This window comes from Leuciscus leuciscus (assembly GCF_965113295.1).
Source record: "Leuciscus leuciscus genome assembly, chromosome: 8".
Lineage (NCBI taxonomy): Eukaryota > Metazoa > Chordata > Actinopteri > Cypriniformes > Leuciscidae > Leuciscus > Leuciscus leuciscus.
Genome location: NC_138732.1, coordinates 25,163,204 through 25,182,864, shown reverse-complemented (window position 1 = coordinate 25,182,864; position 19,661 = coordinate 25,163,204). Strand labels below are relative to the sequence as shown.

General features: G+C 37.9%; 1 protein-coding gene across 4 annotated transcripts; it reads left to right on the top strand.

The window, feature by feature from the left end:
* Window positions 1-20: 20 nt before the first annotated feature.
* On the top strand, window positions 21-18,015 carry klhl3 (kelch-like family member 3). 4 transcript variants are annotated; one of them, XR_014208217.1, is made up of 16 exons: window positions 22-476; window positions 1,037-1,159; window positions 2,300-2,406; window positions 2,990-3,111; window positions 7,420-7,582; window positions 7,705-7,814; window positions 8,213-8,329; window positions 8,436-8,585; window positions 11,020-11,137; window positions 11,218-11,415; window positions 12,026-12,127; window positions 12,324-12,452; window positions 12,573-12,713; window positions 16,064-16,207; window positions 16,276-16,384; window positions 16,550-18,015. XR_014208217.1 is itself a non-coding variant. In XM_082178173.1 (15 exons), exons 1-15 carry the CDS (start codon window positions 463-465, stop codon window positions 16,302-16,304), a joined length of 1,767 nt encoding a protein of 588 aa, XP_082034299.1. In that variant the 5' UTR covers window positions 22-462; the 3' UTR covers window positions 16,305-18,015. The 4 variants fall into 4 exon arrangements, 3 of the variants coding, with proteins under 3 accessions (XP_082034298.1, XP_082034299.1, XP_082034300.1); XM_082178173.1 differs by having other exon boundaries at window positions 16,276-18,015; XM_082178172.1 differs by having other exon boundaries at window positions 21-476; window positions 16,064-18,015.
* The last annotated feature ends 1,646 nt before the right edge of the window (window positions 18,016-19,661 follow it).

The window sequence follows — 19,661 nt, the reverse complement described above, 5'->3', positions numbered from 1 at the left end:
TATATATATATATATATATATATATATATAAAAATTGGAAGTCAGCTAAGCAATGAGAAACAGATACCTAGCGTTAGCGTATTAATGATTAACTTCTATATAGCTGATAAGCACAAATGCATGTTAGTGCAGTGCCATGAAGAGTGACTGGGAGACTGGAGAGATTGTATCACTGTTGCCAGGCAACGCGCTGATGATGGAGGACCATTACGACGTTCTCGGGTGTAAAGTCAAAGAGCCCAGCGTTAGCTGTGAGCTGCTATCCAGTCAGATAAACAACCACGGCCATCTCATGAGGGACTGCACTGACCACGAAACAGACTGAAGACATTCAGCACTCGACTTGAGGCTTTAAGCTACCGTTAACGTAAATTAAAAAAATACCCGAGAGTTACAAAACATGCACGAAAATAATGTAGCAAGCTAACTTTAGCCAACTGCCTAGCGCGAAACTGCTCAGATATGGACTGTGAAGGGTAAGTGTGTGTTGTAACGGCAAAAAAGAGATGTATTTAATTAAATGTTTTTGGTAAGGAGGAAACCGACGTGATTTGTAACCGATAAAGTTGTTATTTGTACCGTGAAACGAACTGGGGAACGCGTTTTATTTTGCTGTTACCACTATTTGTAGCAGCTAAATTGCTAGCGGTATGTTGTGCATTCATTTAACATCGAATTCAGCAGCGAACATTTTAACATGAGAATTCATGTTTAAGTTTCATATATGAGAATTGAATGAAACATGTTCGTAAACGTGTGAAATATTGCTGTGCTAGCAGTTGACGAGACATTCAAACTAGTAATCTCGTGCTAATCGTCTCGTGCGGTAACTTGATTCTCGATGCACTGATGTGGTCAATATCTTTTATCATCCCTTATCATCAAAATGGTAAGTGCAGTGAAGCCGTCATACGGAAATAGTAAAAGTTAGTTTGTGTTAAGAGCAAATGATCCGTTATTTTAGAGTTTAATGGTGATAGAACATTAGTGTAATTAAACATAATAGTTGCAGAGATATTTTTGTTTCATTTATTAGATATGGAGTCCCTTGTCCTCTGCCTAGTTTGGATTCGCAGGAGGATGCCAAAGACCCAGGGTTGCACACCATCAGCCACACACACATGAGGAAAGCCTTTCATCTAATGAATGACTTGAGAAGGTTGGTAAACCTACTCAGCATCTCATGTTATTCAGCTAACCACCGCAGTCATTGATGGGGAGATTTTCAATCAGAGTTTAAAGGGTTAGTTCACCGAAAAAATTAAATGATCCCATAATTTACTCACCCTCAAGCCATCCTAGGTGTAGCTATATGACTTTCTTCTTTCAGCCAAACACAATTGGAGTTGTATAAAGAAATATCCCGGCTTCCAAACTCTTCCGCCGGAACTAGACTCGTTACCGGAAGCCAGTGATTCTAGTTTATAAAGTTATAAATATGGATATTTTTCTTACAAAAACGCATCGCTTCGCTTCAGAAGGCCTTTATTAACATAGTGGAGCTGTATGGATTACTTTTATGAAGGATGGATGTGCTTTTTTTGTGCTTCAAAATCTAGGGTACCATTCACTCCCATTATGAAGCTCGACATTTTTTAATATAACTCTGATTGTGTTTGGCAGAAAGAAGAAAGTCATATACACACAGACATAGGATGGCTTGATGGTGAGTAAATTATGGGATAATTTTCATTTTCAGGTGAACTAACCCTTTAACTTGTATGGATGGATTCTTAACATCAAGTTTGGTTCCTCACAAAATCCAAAATTTGGTTATGGTCTTGAAGTTGTCTGGTGTTTATTTTATTTTACATTCACAAAATGTAACTATATTATCACCCAGCTTTTTATATAAAGTTGGATATAGGCTACAAGTATGCCCAACTTTATCCTCATACATAGGCTTATAGTATACACACGTATGCCTACTATATGGCATATTTTAACTGCTTCGTTGCTTGTATCTTCGCAAAATGTAAACTATATTATCGCCCAGCTCTAATCTGCTAAATGTGACTATGAGGCATGACGATATTACATTTTTAGGCTATTACATGAACATATTCTGTAACACTGCTTTAAAACATTTTGTATTGTGAAAAGTGCTAAATCTGACTAAGAGTTAATTATCGATTGCGTATGTTGCATGTCCACAAGACATCTCTATCGTGAGTCTAAGTAGATCATAAAGACCATTGGTGCCAATGGTTTCTACAACCTATGTAGGCTTAGGATATATTTGGGAGAAACAGCCCTGGTCCAGATCCTCAGTTTTCTTTTATTTTCTTTTTAATCACAGTAGGAGGATGCTTTGTGATGTTCTGCTGGTGGCGGGTGAAGTGGAGGTACCAGCACACAGAGTAGTGTTAGCGTCCTGCAGTCCTTACTTCTGCGCCATGTTCACAGGTACTCTACATATACACATCCTAATGCTTTTCTTACATTGATGGGAGCAACATGTCCCACGCTGCACACTGATGTTCTCTAATACTTAGCAATGTAGGATCTATGATTATGATTTAGGAATAAAAAAAAAGAAAGTTCTGTCATCGTTTACTCACCCTGATGTCATTTCAAAACTGGAAAACACAAAAGATACTTTGAAGAATGTTAGTAACCAAAAGCTTTGATGCCCATTGATGTCTTTTATGTTCCACAGACAAAAGAAAGTCATACAGGTTTGGAATAACATTGAGGGTGAATAAAGGAAGATCATTTAAATTTTTGGGTGAACTAACCCTTTATTGAAGACTGACACTTAATTGTTTACAAGGTATTTGAAGCTATATGAGTGACATTAGGTGATATAAAGTGTCCCTGCTTAAAAACATAAAAACATTCTGCATAAAAACATTATGATGTTCATTTTTGCTTATTTAAGTCTCATTTTCAACAGTTATTTTTTTTTAGATCTTTGATTGAGAGTTTGCTGGATATTTAGGTGTAATGCTCATGCTCTCTGATTCTATATTGTGATTGATGTATCCAGGTGACATGAGTGAAAGCAAGGCTCACCATGTCGAGATCAGAGATGTTGATGGACAGACGCTCTTGAAGCTGGTGGATTATATTTACACCGCTGAGATCGAAGTGTCTGAGGATAACGTTCAGGTAAGTCAAGGCACATGAATGTACTGTACTGTAGCTCTTTGTGTAAAGGCTGATTTCACTCTCTGCCTCTGGTTCTCTGGTGCTTGTGGCTCTGTTGTGAGTGCTGAGAGGCAGGGCATTTCCTCTCATTATTAGCAGAGGAAATGAGCAGAGAGGGAGAGGAAGTTTTCTGTGGTGTGCACTTTGCCCTTTGTGTTGGAGCTCTATTGTCCCAGGATATTCTGTTGTTTTTGTCTGGGCCTTTTGTTTAGATGTACAGTATGGAGCAGAGGAGAACAGATGATCTGAGAAGCTTCATGCCAGTTGTGCTGGAGCAGTGTGAAGTGGCCTAGTTTTTGGAGAGGATGGGCAGATGCTCCAATGGGGGTAGCGGCTGTTTATGGCTTAGTTGGTCCATTGAGATTTTAACAATGTCATTCACTGCAGTGATTCACCATATTTAAAATTTCCCTATAAGCCATTTCTAGGAAGAAAGTGGCCATTGAATTAGAAAAGAGCATCTCTGCACATTGTTCTTCCCTGTGGCCGTTGTTGCTTTTGTTAAATAGCTGATGCTCTGTTAGATAAATTTGTTTTCATTGTTCACCACCATTTTAATTCATATAATTCATTCAGTATATAATTAGATGTGGAGACACTAGCTTAAACTCTTTTGCAATGATTTACTAATAATTAAATCTCTGTTACAATACATTTTTGACCAATATAAAATGTAATCCATTTTAATAGCTGTTGTTTACTTAATGAATCGTTACTGGAAAGAGAGAGAGATATATATAATGGTTCAAATACAAACTATAGATATTAGTGTGTCTCTATTTAGTACGGTGACGCATTGCTGCCACATACATATTATTTTCCCCCCACAATTATGTCGTAATAACGAGATCTTATGTCGTGTTAACGACATCTTTTCTCGTAATAACGAGATCTTATGTCGTTAAAATGACATCTTTTTCTCGTAATAACGAGATCTTATGTCATTAAAACGACATATTTTTCTCGTAATAACGAGATGCTATGTCGTTAAAACTACATATTTTTTGGCCTTATAAGGATATGTGTAGTCATGTACAAAATATGCCTTTATCCACATAAAATTGACAGCCTATCGCGCCTTCATCACACTTCTACGTTCAAAAAGCAAATAGTAGCAGCCCCCAATCAGGCAAAATTAATCAATGAGGCCCTTTTTAAAATTATTTTATATAGGCCTATAAGTTTTTTTATATAATATATAATATTTATTTTTGTTAATAGGCTAGGCCTTTATCTTCATTACCTAGAGATATAATTAAACAAAAAGTAGTCAAAACACATCTAACAGAACATAGCCTAAGTTGTTTATTTTTTACAACATTGTGTTCATATTTTGATGTGAATGTCAATCTTCATCTTTATAACAGAAGATACAATACAATACAAAAATCTTCAAGATATAGCCTACAATCATACAGCCTCTTCACATGTATAACGGATTGTCACCTTATAAACAGTCCTTTGTGTGGTGGAATAAGCAATGCTATATAGAAATATGGTTACTGGTAGTATCTTAATTTAAACTTTATTTTATTATTTTATTAGTTCATTAACTAATTATGCTAACTCAACTAATTAAATTTAAAGAGCAAGTAAAGGATACTAATTACTAATTAAATAATGTCAATATTAAATAATAAATATTAAATGTATGCTATTGATTAGAGTTACCATAAATATTTTTCTAGACTTGGATAGTCGCACGTATTCAATCCTGGGTGCATAGCCTATATTCCGCGCTCAAGCGCATGCATAAAACTTGCCGCAAAGCACCTGCAAAAGTAGACTAATAATAATAAATGTGTCTGAAAAAAATAACGAAGCATTTTAATTATTTATTAATGAACTAGTCTTTTCTAAATCAGTGTAGGCTAAAATTCTAAATTCTCTCTGTAATTTTGCCTCTAGAGATGCGCCTTTCATATACGGACAGGATTACATAATCAGATGGTACCGTACGTATTTGCTTTCGATTGGATTTTTTTCGTTGGTGGACATTTTTTTATAAGCTTTATATAGATAGCTATATTTCTCATGTCTGTGAGGCTTGTCTATACACTGTTTTTCAGTTCATTTTTGAGACGCGCTCCAATTCACAGAGATCGTGAAAGCGTGCCCTGTTCGTTTTATTTTATTTTACAAAAACACGTTTTCTTGTTGTGGTGAGTTTACACAAATAAAAGTAGGCTAGTTGCGACTGATGTATTATTCTTTTCTGTATGACCAGAAATGATGGAGTATTTTAAGTTGTTTCCACTGTTGATAGGAAAATGCGAGTGATTGCACCGGCGCCTCCATGTCATGCAGTGCACGCTCCACACTCCGCACAAACACACGGATATTCGCCTAATAATAGCGAACATTTATCTAGGTTAACGTTAGAGCGAGCGGCCATGCCAGACGGATAAGGCCTCTTCGTGTTTAACAAATCAAATTCTGTTGCGTTTTCTTGCGCCAGTTTGAAAAGGGCGGCTGAAACACTTAGCCTATACAGATAAACGCCCAACGCTGGTGTTTTTCTTTAAATGAATTCGTTTAGGCTTTAAAATAAATATTGTTTGTGGGCTAATTAATGGCACAATAATTTGTTTATTTTATTGGCTACTTATATTTTTCATTTTTGTTTTGCATTGAATACCATTTAAAGGATTTGCTGTGCACCGCAATGCCATCCTCCCATAGAAAGACACGTTAAGAGCCACCTATATTTTCTTTAAAGGGTTTCTATGGGAGGAAAACGCTTAACGTAATTAAATGCATTAATTCATATTCTGGGCTCATCTGCTTTTCTGTAGGAAATGCATTCTGTAGAATGCATTTCTGATGCATTATCTTTATCACTGAAGTAGCCTATTAAGCCACATTAAGCTTTTTCTTTATTATAAGGGCTTTCTATGGGAGGAAAACGCTTAGCTTAATGTGCGATTAAACGCAATGTTCGTATTCTGGGCTCATCTGCTATTAATAAGGTGTGTACAGAATTTTATCTTTTAACATGAATGTCCATTGGGGGCTGCTATTTCTTCAACTTTTTGAACGTAGAAGTGTGATAAAGGCGCGATAGGCTGTCAATTGTATGCGGATAAAGGCATATTTTGTTGGCTACATGACTACACATGTCCTTATAAGGCCAAGAAAAGATGTCGTTTTAACGACATAGCATCTCGTTATTACGAGAAAAAGATGTCGTTTTAACGACATAAGATCTCGTTATTACGAGAAAAGATGTCGTTTTAACGACATAGCATCTCGTTATTACGAGAAAAAGATGTCGTTTTAACGACATAAGATCTCGTTATTACGAGAAAAGATGTAGTTAAAACGACATAAGATCTCGTTATTACGAGAAAAGATGTAGTTAAAACGACATAAGATCTCGTTATTACGAGAAAAGATGTCGTTTTAACGACATAAGATCTCGTTATTACGACATAATTGAGTGGAAAAAATTATATGTATGTGGCAGCAATGCGTCACCGTAATTTAGTATACATGTACACTACTGTCCAAAAGTTTGGGTCCGTAAGATTTCATTTGATTTTTTTAAAGCTATTTTTTTATTTTTTTGCAATGATGCATTAAATTGATCAAAAGTGATAGTAAAGACATAATGTTACAATAGATTTTAATAAATGTTGTTTTTAATAAAACCTTTTATTAATCAAAGAATCCAGTTTTTTTTTTAATCAAAGTTTCCACAAAATAATTTTTTATTAAAGTTTCCACAAAATGATTAAGCAGCACAATAGATTTCAACATTGATAAGAATAAGAAATGTTTCTTGAGCAGCAGATCTGTATATTAGAATGATTCTGAAGTTTCTTACTTTATCTGTGTAGATTTCTTGAGTTAATACCAATGTCTGGTCAACAATTTTTTTCCGACATGTCGATTTATATTTATTACCCCCACTGTTTTAAGCACCGTATATACAACTGTATAAATATAAATATGTACGTACATCAGAGTTATTATTGCCCAATGCATGGGTAGTATAAACACAAAAGAATAAAAACAGGTAGATAGTAGTTTAAAATAAAATAGTTCTTGTGCCTGGATGTTCTAGTGCACAGAGATCTGTAGCATCTTTCTGAGGGGATAAGTGCAAACACACTGTGGCCTGGTTGAGAGGGGTCTGTGATGATATTACCTTCCCCTAGACCTATACTGGTTAGTCATCATGAATCTGGTTCACAGGCTGGCTGGTCACCTCATGTATAGTGTGTGTGATGTGTTTTCATCTCTTTGTGTTATTCCTGCTGTGTTCAGGTGTTACTCCCAGCTGCCAGCCTGCTGCAGTTGATGGATGTTCGACAGCTTTGCTGTGACTTCCTGCAGACGCAGCTCCATCCCACCAACTGCCTGGGCATCCGAGCATTCGCTGACCTTCACGCCTGCACAGGACTGCTCAACCAGGCCCACGCTTATGCCGGTGAGCTCTCTTCTTTCTTGAGTCATTGTGGGATGGCTAACAGCTAGTCGATTAAGCAACCCACCAATATGTACTTTTACGTTAAGATCCATTTTTTAAAGATGTTTGCTTGTTTCAAACAGAGCAGCACTTCACAGATGTCATGGTCGGTGAGGAGTTCATGGCCCTCTCCTTGCAGCAGGTGTGCAGTCTGATCTCCAGTGATAAACTGACTGTGTCTACTGAAGAGAAGGTAACGCATTACCCAGCTCATTTACCTTGTTGTTGTCTTTTCTAACTGTTGTCACCTGCATATTGTGCTTCTCAATTTCAATGTTTCGTCACATCACAGAGCCTGTTTTTAGCTCAGCCATGCATGATTTGTAGACAGCAGACAGTTGATGTTCGGTTTTTACACGTATGCTGGTGTGTGACGCTGAAAGGGACGACGAGCCATCTGTCATTCACACTGCATTAGCTGCTCTCTGCTTACGAGTAACTTGCGTCTCCAGTCTGCGCTCACACACACCCACTTGATGGCAGCTGTTATCTGTCAGATGCCTCAGTGTCACCGCTGTGGCTGTGAGTTGCAATCATACAATATGCAGAGAAACATATAGCTCACTTTATTCTGGTCTATTACACCCCCAGGTTTTTGAGGCCATGATCGCCTGGATAAAGCATGATAAAGAGGCCCGTTTGGAGCACATGCCTAAGCTCATGGAACATGTTCGACTGCCCTTGCTATCCAGAGATTACCTGGTTCAGGTATGACTGCTCACAGTTTTAATAGCGAGCTCTCTTTATTTGTTGTGATTGCATTTCTGGTTTTCTTTAAGCATTATTTTTCGGATTTAAATGTGTACTTGTACAGATTGTAGAGGAGGAACCCTTAATAAAAAACAACAACACTTGTAAGGACTTTCTCATTGAAGCGATGAAGTACCACCTTTTACCTGCAGACCAGCGGCACCTTATAAAGACTGACAGAACCAGACCGCGCACACCAGTCAGTCTGCCCAAGGTATTAATATATTGCAACACAAAGATTCACTTCAATCTTGGATTGTTTGGATGTACTTAGTTCTTTATTATCTCTGCTAACCACAAGCAAGCTCAGGCTGTTCTGTTAAAGACTGTATATATCTGCTGCTCTCGTAATTACAATGAATGAGAAAAAAGTGCAACACACAATATGACAGAATAGGTCCCTCTTTATAAATAAAAGAGCCAATCGGTAAAGTCATCATGAAACAGTCAGTGTCCTGAGAATTTCCTCTTATGACTGCACATGAGCATTGGCTGGTCTAGTATGGAAAATACGTTTTTTAATGCTATTTGAGGGACAGTTCATGTCAAATTGTATTGCTGATTTGAAATAATTTATTTAAATGTGAGTTTGGCAAGCAGTTTTTCTAGATTTAAGCATTTCACCTTTCAAGTAGATAGGAGTTGTTGGAAATAGCTGTTCGGAGTTGTTGCAAATGTGGACACCGAGTGAACTGACTTTCCTTTGACAGACTCACTGAAAATAACCAGTTCGAGTCATGGTTTGTGTTGGTCTCAATTTTATCAGCTATTTTTAAATTTAGTCTTAGTCCTGTGTCAAATGTACCTTTTAGTTATCATCATATTTAATTAACCTTGTCCTGTTTTTGTTAAGTCAAGTTTTGGTCGACTAAATGTCTGGGAATTTTAGTTTAGTTTTAGTCATTTAGTCACATTTTCGTCATACTGCATAATGGTTAAATTGATAATCACAATTATTTTGCTCAACTATAATCACAAAGATTGTTGTCATTTAAAGGAATTTATTTTTACGTTTAATCAGAATTATTGCACTTTAACCTATATATAAGCACAAATCAAGAGAATGTCAACTCATACACATGGTTTATTTTACCTCATCTATTTTTGTGAGTTATTATAGGCTATTTATCATATAAATTAACATTCTCTCTACATTGTGAAAACTGCTAAAACAAGAAACTCATTTATAAAAATGAAAACAGTGAAATTTCTATTAGTAATTCCAAATTTTTTCTATTAAAACAACAGCGAAAAAAGTTTTGTATTGTCACATAGAGGTTGCGTAAGTGCATTTATTAAGTAACTTCAATCGCAAACAATATAGTCGAGATCCATGTTTGGATTTATTACAGTTCATCACTGAGGTTTGATTGCAAACAGCGCAAGAAGCTTGTGAAGGAGCACAGACTGACTGAATGACACTTTCATTTGCTGAATATCTCAAATGGAGATCACTGAACTCCAGATGTTTTCCAATCATCCATGCTTCATCCACAGAGTGCACGCTGGGCATGGTTGCCAGATTTCAAATATTAAGTAAAACTCCAGGCAGAAAATGTATCTTTTAACAGAAAAGCTAGGATTGGGGTATTTAAAATCTTGACTTTGGTAACCGCAAACATGAACGCCCGTAGGTAGAGGTGTAACGATACACTCATGTCACGATTCGATACATATCACGATACTGAACTCATGATACGATATTATTGCGATACTCCAAGACATATGGTAAAGGGTTAACAAAAAATGTACTGTTGATTAAACTGCTAAACTTGGCTTATTTTGGGTGAACTATCCACAATACATATTGTCACTATCCACGATACATACTGATGCATTTTTGTATTGCGATATATTGTGACACGATATATTGTTACACCCCTACCCGTAGGGGCTTGTTGAAAACAGTCTGTAATATTTTGTCTCCTTTTTAATCGGCTAAAAGTTTGGGAACGTTTTTTTAAAGTATTTTTTTAAATAAATTTTAATCTCATCTTTTTGTTCAATTATATTCCATGTTGATATAGTCAAAGTTATCATTTGATGACATTGGTGTTGTCTTGTCATCATCTTATTCATGGAAAAAAAGTTGTTGACGAAGATTTTTCATCATAGATTTAGTTAACGAAATGAACTCTAGTTTGTGTACTGAACTAACGTCGCATTCGGGGTTTGAAACGAACTCACCAGCAAATCTGGCTACTACATTTTTAAGTTACCGGCCATTCAGAACTACTAGCCAAAAGAAAATCATCAGAAGTAAACCAGATTATCAACATATCGGCCTCGATTTAAATAAATATTTTTAGTAAATCTGATTCTGAATCATGTAATGTCTTTTACCTTTACAATAGTCAATCATTGTTTGCGGGTACCATAAAAATAACATCTCGCCGGTATCGCACACCAGACTTGTCATTCTGTGCTTGTGTTCTCAAGTTCAAGGTGGCAGTCCAAAACAGTTAATCAAATCACTAAAGTTCACTTTTAAGAATGAAAGTGGTGATTAAGAGATAAGACTATATTTTACATTTTTATTTTTGCTTCATTTTTGACAATTTTAGTCTCAGTCTGAAGCCCTTGGTGAATGTATCTTTCTTGTGAAGATAGTGCGGTAGACGGATTGATTTTTGTTGTGAATCTTGCAGGTGATGATGGTCGTAGGGGGTCAGGCACCTAAAGCCATCCGCAGTGTGGAGTGCTATGACTTTCAAGAGGACCGCTGGTACCAGGTGGCTGACTTACCCTCCAGACGCTGTCGAGCAGGTTGCTCTCTGTTCTGCTCCTCATCTCTTGATGTATGCTCTTCTCTGGGTTCTCACTCTCTGTCTGTGTGTCTCGTTTAGGTGTGGTGTATATGGCCGGTAAGGTGTATGCTGTGGGGGGGTTTAACGGCTCTCTGCGTGTCCGGACGGTGGATGTGTATGATGGGCTGAAGGATCAGTGGAGCTCCGTCCCCAGCATGCAGGAGCGCCGCAGCACTTTAGGAGCGGCTGTACTGGGGGACCTGCTGTATGCTGTCGGGGGCTTTGATGGGAGTACAGGTATATCTTTGAAAAAACAATCTCAGGATTATTCATACACTACTAGTATTAGTATGTTTGTTTTTTTTATTTAAAGAAAGAAAGAAATTGTTATTCAGCAAGGAGGAAAAACTGACGGTAAAGACATTTAAAGACAAATACAAAAGATTTATTTTTCAAATATTATCCATATATATTAGACTGCAATTTGCACAAAAATATTAAGCGGCACAACTGTTTTCAACATTGATAGTAGTAAAAAAAATATATATGTTTTTGGTGTTTTAGCAGCAAATTAGAATAATTTCCGAATGATCATGGGAGACTGAAGACTGGAGCTTTGTCTGGAGATTATATTAAAAAAATTTTTTTTTAATTTTTTTAAAATTGTATTATTTTACAATATGACCATTTTTACTGTATTGTTGGTCAAATAAATGCAGCCTTGATGACCATAAGAGACTTCTTTTGAATGGTAGTGTATTTTTTTCTTATTTTTACTATATATATTTTTTTTACATTTGGGCGGTTGTCGTTAACATGACTTAGCACATGCACAACCAGCCTCATTTGCATACCTGTTTCACTGACGCTTTGAATGGCTGATGAATGTATCTCTGTCTCTCTGCAGGTCTGTCGTCAGTGGAGGTGTATAACCCCAAGGCTAATGAATGGATGTTTGTGGCTCCCATGAACACCAGGCGTAGCAGTGTTGGGGTGGGCGTAGTTGACGGTGAGCATTTTGAGTACATGTGTGTTGAGCAATCTTCTCACCATATTGAGGCATGCAACAATAAAATGTTTTAAGTGGCATGGTTTTGCAATAGTGAATTTGCAAAGAACATTTACCTTTAGGGTGCTGTTGTCACATATTTAAACTGTGCGGCTGTGATAGTTCATTTCACACAATGTGTCTGATGATTGTACAGGAAAGCTTTATGCTGTTGGAGGTTATGATGGAGCGTCTCGGCAGTGTTTGAGTACTGTAGAGGAGTTTAACCCAGTCAGTAATAAGTGGTGCTATGTGGCGGACATGAGCACTAGACGCAGTGGAGCTGGTTAGTTCCTTTTTGGACATGATTTTAATAACATTGGGCTCACTTCTATTGATTCTTACAGTTGGCATCTCTATGTATTCACTGGGTGTGATGTGATTGTGTCTGTGTTTGTGTGTACAGGTGTTGGAGTGCTCAGTGGACAGCTGTATGCTGCAGGTGGACATGATGGTCCTCTGGTGAGGAAGAGTGTGGAGGTTTATGACCCTGCCTCTAACAGCTGGAGCCAGGTGTGTGACATGAACATGTGCCGAAGAAACGCAGGTGAGTAACCGGAAAAGAGACAGCAGGGCTCATATTTACACAGACTGTTTAATGAAGCTCACAAATATGCATTTACACAGCAAAATTACAATAATGTTATGAGATTGATGTTTTAAATAATTATTTGAATTTGAATTTTCAAATTTGGGTTCCTATACCAGAAATCTTTAGAAATCTCGGGTCACCGATTGTTTTATAAGGGCTGAAGCAACTGAGAAAAAAATGGTTTTATATTTTTCCTGTTGTGAATGTTAAAAAAAAACATTTCAAGACCATTGAAATCATTGATTTTTTTAAAAGCAGGGCTCCAGACTAACTTTTTTTATTAGGAGCGATGTAGCCCCTGACTTAAAATTTTAGGAGCGCAAGCAGAAAATTTAGGGGCACATCTTAAATCACCTTGCAATGCAATTATTCACATTTCCCCCAAAAATAACTGTATTACTGACAAATGCTTTGATAATAAATAGACTTAACGTACAGAAATTACAATGTGCAGTTTTATTTTAAGTTCAGAGGGCTCCAGACTAACATTTGAGGGCAGCGGCACTAAGTTCTACAGAAAGTATCTGGTAGCACTGTGGGATGACAAAGCACTGAGCTTAATTTGAGGTGTAGATAAAATTAACTTGAACTATTATCATTCATAATGTCTTAATATTAATTCAATAGCAAAATGAGTGACAAAATAGATATTAGGGATTGAAAATAGCGAATAAGCGGCCTCAGCAGCTATGTTTACAATGGTAATTTAATTTTATTTATTTTTTTAAATAAGTGTGAGTTTTCCTACTTCTTGAAACTTTTAGTTTTATAAATAGAGACAATCTTTAAAGGTTGAACAAAAAATGTTTTGGTCAACACATTAAAAATAACATTTAAATATGATATTATAGTTTTGAAGTGCTGGAAAAAGATATGTGTAGGCTACTGTTATAACCACAGTATACCGTTACAGTTAGTGTTACTACCATAGACTGTAAAAAATATGGACAAAGCGTCTGTGACGTCACCCATAGACTTTCTGAAGAACGGGTTTGAAGCCGTTTATGGGGGGTATGGGCGGCGCCATCTTGGAAAATCTTGGGAAACCCTAACCCCGCCCACCTTCTGACGCAGCGCGCGTCACTCAGCTCGCTCTGCTACTCCGGTTATCTCTGTGTATATTTTAGGCAACGAAATATGTTATAAAACACCATACTAACTCTTTTCGTTTTCATTTAAAGAAATCTTAAACATTATAGCCACACAAATGTGGTTCAGGCAACGCGTATTGATTATATTCACTGCACATAACGTTTGCCTATTTATAACAAAACGAAATATAAAACACAAACCTGCCTCTTTTCGTTTTAAATATAATATAAAAATATTAAACATTTTAATATGGTCCAGGCAATATGTGCATTTGTACTAAACAACAGATGTTGCAGTAAACAACATTACAGATCATCTTCGTTGTATTAAAATTTAAAATGACAAAACTCAACCCAGTCTCTTTTTGTTAAATTTCAGTTTTATCAATATTAGCTATTATAAAAGTATAAGTAAAAGGTAAAGTTACAATAAGCTATACAAATAAAGCAAACAATTCAGTCAAACATAAAAAGTCATGCGCTCGATCTAGTCTAACCATACAACGGTACAAGTTAAATATAGCTTATAAAGTTATGAAACTTCCCCTCAGCCAAAACGATTGCCCACGAGACCAAAAATCGCCCGTTAGATATAGACAAGACGAATTATATCTCATGTTTAACCACTACAGAGACGCCAGAGTCAGCGGCAAACCTCAAAACGACTAGCCGAGGAAAGGCTGCTCCAGGTACATCGCCGAGCGCCCGGTCATCGCTGGATCTCACAACTGGATACAATTTTCATAAATCTTTATAAATAAACCACAGATTTGAGCTTTAAACAACTACATTCTCGCCTGAAAAACTCTTAAAACTACATTTCATGATACAGAAACAGTAGTATTATATGTCAACTGTATTAAAAAATGGCGCTTCTTATGTTGTCATTCTGCCTTTCAGCTGTCAATCAAGCTGTCAATCAAAGTTAACCACGCCCTTATTGTCATACATTTTATATCTAAATACTATCTAAACTAACGAGTTAGAAAAAAATTCACTACCCTCGCCGTTGTCAGGCACTCGGAACCTATCGAAAAATCCAATAAAAGTCCATGGGACCAACCTGTAAAAACATGATTTTATGCTGTGAAAACGGACATTTTAACATGGGGGCTATGGACATTTGCTCCCTTTTGGGACCTTCCCCTAGCGGATTTTCGATGTATTGCAGTTTTTCGCACTTCCGGGTAGGCTTCATTTTTCAGATCAGAATGTTGCCCCTTGGTTACTACATTAAATCCATGGTGAATGTTGCTGATCTGTGGACCTAAAGCCTTCTATAACTTGTTCGTTCATGGCACATGTTTCTCCTGGTTTCCACGTTAGCGCTGTTTGATCTGATATGGTTTATAACAGAGAATTCTGCGTTGAATCTGAATGTTTCTCACTGGATCTCGCAACGATGTTATTAATTCTGTCGCGAACTCAATGGATTTCTTCACTGGATGTCCACGATGTGACGGTGTTGCGTGATCGAGATCCGCCCGCGACTGGCGAGAGAAGCTCTGCGCTGTCTATTATTGGTTCGAACTATTAAACGGTCCGTGACGCAGAAATGAGTAGCGCAGTTTTTTTCCGCTTTCATTTTGTTTTGATTTATTAACATGTCACGGAATACTCTATGCTTGAGGCTGAGAATGTGTCTAACTAGCATATTGTGTTTAAACTGCGAAGTGCCTGCACTGTCTGCAAAATTCGTTTTCCCCGCAGTTCTGGGATAGCGACTGCAACATTCGCAGTTCATTAAGTTCGTCTCCTTACAGTACCTCAACCAGCTGAATTCTCGCAGCCAGTCTTCCCGAAAATGGTGGGTTCGGGCCTTTATCACCTCACAAACCTCTGATTCTGAATCATCATCCGGCTGTGTCTGTGACATTGATATTTGTCTCCGTCTCCTTCCCACGGACGTTTACGCGCGCTCGATTATCTCTAGGACCCTCCCCCTCCACACATTAGCCAGTTACAGTGGCCATTCCCAATTCTTCTCACACTCATTGGCCTGCCACACATTCCGGATTCATTGACGCGCCCCTTCCGTTTAACGTGTAAAAACAAAACAAATTTACTGGTCGCACATGTGCGACTGGATGAAAAATTCAGTCGCACACTCTCAAATTTTGGTCGCAAAATGCGACCATTTGGTCGCAGTCTGGAGCCCTGAAAAGGAAGAGCAGGAAAGGCCTGCAGTTCTGAGTTGCGTGTGTTTGTCTCTAGGAGTGTGTGCCATTAACGGTTTACTGTACGTGATCGGGGGAGACGACGGGTCGTGCAACCTTTCCTCTGTAGAATACTACGACCCTGCTGCTGATAAATGGAGTCTCATCCCCACCAACATGAGCAATGGCCGCAGCTACGCAGGTCTGTTTCACTCTTACAACCTCCATATACAACTAATCTAAACTAAACCGCTGTCTTGTCTATTTCAGGGGTGTCAGTTATTGACAAGTCATTATGACTAAAAGTCCTGGGCGGCAGGCCGAGGACTGAGCTGTGACAGACAGATGGTGATTTAAGGCACAATCCAGATGTTGACAGGTGCTTGAAGCTCTCAAAGCCTGACTGCCTCACACACACACACACACACACACACACACACACACACACACACACTTCCAGTCTCCAGAAAGTGCCATTTAGCTCTGTTATTAACAGAGAGGTCACATGGTCGCCCCATACTGTGGGTAATGAGACCTTGTTTAGGCCTGACTGGACTGAATCTGCCAGGACTGAATATGCGTGTAAGGGACGACCTCAGGATACGCCCGGTGCGGACCGACTGCAGTGGGGATCTGGCTGTAGTCTATGTGCAGGTGAAGAAGGTGCCAATAGAGGCTTCTCCGCCTGCTTTACTACTGACTTACAACGCTCTGAACTATGAGACTCGCATAAGATGTCACTGATTCTACAGGCTAACACTAATGCTCATGACACCCTTTAAACTGGATCAGGACTGGATATCACTGACTTCTGTTGTTTTGGTTACAGGGTTACTTAATGTTTTATGTTTGTATGAAAAGTAATATGGGAACAAGCCCATAAGTTGTTTTAACCAGCTGCTTTCGTGCCATATAGTATTGAGGATGTTAAACTGCTAAACAGAAACCATATAAATCTCACAGGGTCAAGGTGCGGTCACATTAGCGGGATGTACTTACTTGAGGGATGTATGAAGGACAGTTCACACACTTTCTAACCAAGCAGGTTATGGTTACAAAATCTGCTTGGAGAAATCTTTCGCCCTCATAAAATCCCAGATTGCGTGGATTCCTATTGAAATGGCTGGATTTGTCCCGTGAAAGTTTGCAGAACAACGTGACCGCACCTTAATGTGCCAAATGTAATTCATAATCATATGGATTATACTGTATGTTAGTTACTTGTACATAAGCTTCTTTTTTTTCCATCATGCAGTTTGGTGTGCAATCGTCCATGTTGGACACACAGACTCTTTTATAATAATAACTCTATATATAGATGCGGTCACTGAAATATCAGTGGCTTGGTGTCTCTTTGGTAAAATTGCACTGTTCAACTTAATCAGTACTCAGTAGAGTTCAATTGCAGGTATTTACCAAGACAGCAAATAGTTTTGAAAGGACACCATTTATCCTGTTCTACCCTGACATGGGCTGCTGGTTCACTGGGTATTTTGGATCTGTGATTCAACAGAATTGGCCATTTTTGGAGACGGTTTTATTTTATTTTAAAAATATGAAGTCTTCTAATGTTTTTTTCCTCATTATTGAGTTGCAGGCTTTATAATGCTTCACTGATTACAATACTGATCATTGTAAAATGAAAATGAATTTTGTTTGTAATGATAAAGAAGTAACAAAACTGACTGCCCACATAACCAGCTCACACATCACAGATTTTCACAGCAACCTTACTTTTTTTATTTGGATATATATTGAAAGTCATACTATGCATTAAAACATTGCTTATAATGTTTTTGTTGTTCCCAGTGGTTCAGAGCTTATTTTGTGCTATGCCTGGTATAACTGCTGCCATTGCATTTGATGACTTTAAACATCATGATCTACAACTCTCAAACTATGACATTCCAGTGTGGTGCATCAACAATGGATTATGCACGAATGTGGTTTGTGAACCAGGTGTTAATGTATTTCTAAACAAATGTATTAAATTAAGCTTTGTTAAGAGAATTTGATTGCCATGTGGTTTTACTGTGTTGTGACTGCAAGTCTGTAAACTGCCACTAGAGGGCAGCGGTCAGTCACGCATCGCCAAGATGAGAGAAGATGAAAGTGAAAATGATCTCGGAGATAACATGGTGGGTTTGCATTACCGTCGCCACAAATTGGCTATTATTATATTATATCAGCTGGTTTCCTCTGTTGGAGTAAAATTGGTTAGGTGGCGCTGTCATAAAAAATAAAACCCAGGGTCCTAGACATACGGTCCTGAATATGAAGCCTCGATCCGGTATTGCAGGGATAGACCGTTTATATACTGTCTATGGGATAGACCTTATTCACAGCAGCGCCATCTTTGGATTGCGTAAGTGGATTGTATTGTTATTTATGTTTTTGGATTGTTCTGCTGACGAAACGCTGCAAAAATATATTTTCGAGAAATTTCAGTAGACAAAAAACAAAACAAAAAACAGACATGAGCTGTGGAAAATAAGTAATCTAGGAGCTTTACAGCTGTTTTTTAATTATTATTATTTATGTATTTTACAGCGGATGCCATTGAAAACACGGTTTAGTATATCCCTCACAGCCTCGCTTTCCTTCTCTTTAAAAATCAAAGATGGCGCTGCTTTGAATCAACATCATAAACCGTCAACGGAGATGCTTTGTTGGGCGTGTTTTATGCAAATGACTAACCTCTGGACGTGGCCCCTCATGTAGGATACTCCAAATTCACTAACATTAGGGCGATTAAGTACAAAGTCATGTGCATACGCACGTGTTGTGAATTATGCTGCCTTTATCGGATTATTACAAAATAATCTACGCATTTATTATTGAATGAGACCCACCACAGTGCGTCCGAAATGTACTGTCTTAGTAGAGGCTACATTTGAATTTGAACTACTACGCAACCGTTAAAAAACGATGTATGAATGTGTGAAGTATGAATTTAACACTTACCATGTTGCCATTATCATATGACCTACCAGTGTCAGTTAAGTTGCTTCACCTCGAGCGAATGCACACTTCAGAATTTCGAATTATTGATTTAAAAACGATTATGTTCCTGAGTGAACAGAACTGCGTCCATAGCAACGCTCTGTTTTTCATTTTCACTGACGTAATGACGCAATGACAAAATCCAGACTAATCATTTTCTGAACTTGGTTTCAATTAAAGCGAGGACGTTTTGAGTTCCAAAACTTGTATATTTTTATAGTACAATGTCCTCAAGTCAAAAGATCAATAATTTTTTTTATTTCTTAATTCGTGACCCCTTTGTTCCAGGCAACATGTAACCCGTGTTTTTCCAACTCGTAACTGGGAGTACATCGTTCCAGGCAACCTGTAACCCGTGTTTTTCCAACCTTATATACCCGTGAAAGTGCACTGGAACGGCAGTCAAACCCGTGACTTCCCACCCGTGAACTCGTACTAGATCGATGTAGGCTTCTCCCAGTTACGAGTTGGAAAAACACGGGTTACAGGTTGCCTGGAACGCGGCATAAGTACAAACCTGGTACAAAATGACTGGCAGGCAATGAAGGAAAGCCTTGTTTTGCCTTCCAGGTGGGTGCCCTTATAAGGGTGTGTGACATCTTGTGCAAACTATGACTGGATTAAGTGGATTTCACCATAATGGCAAATGTGAG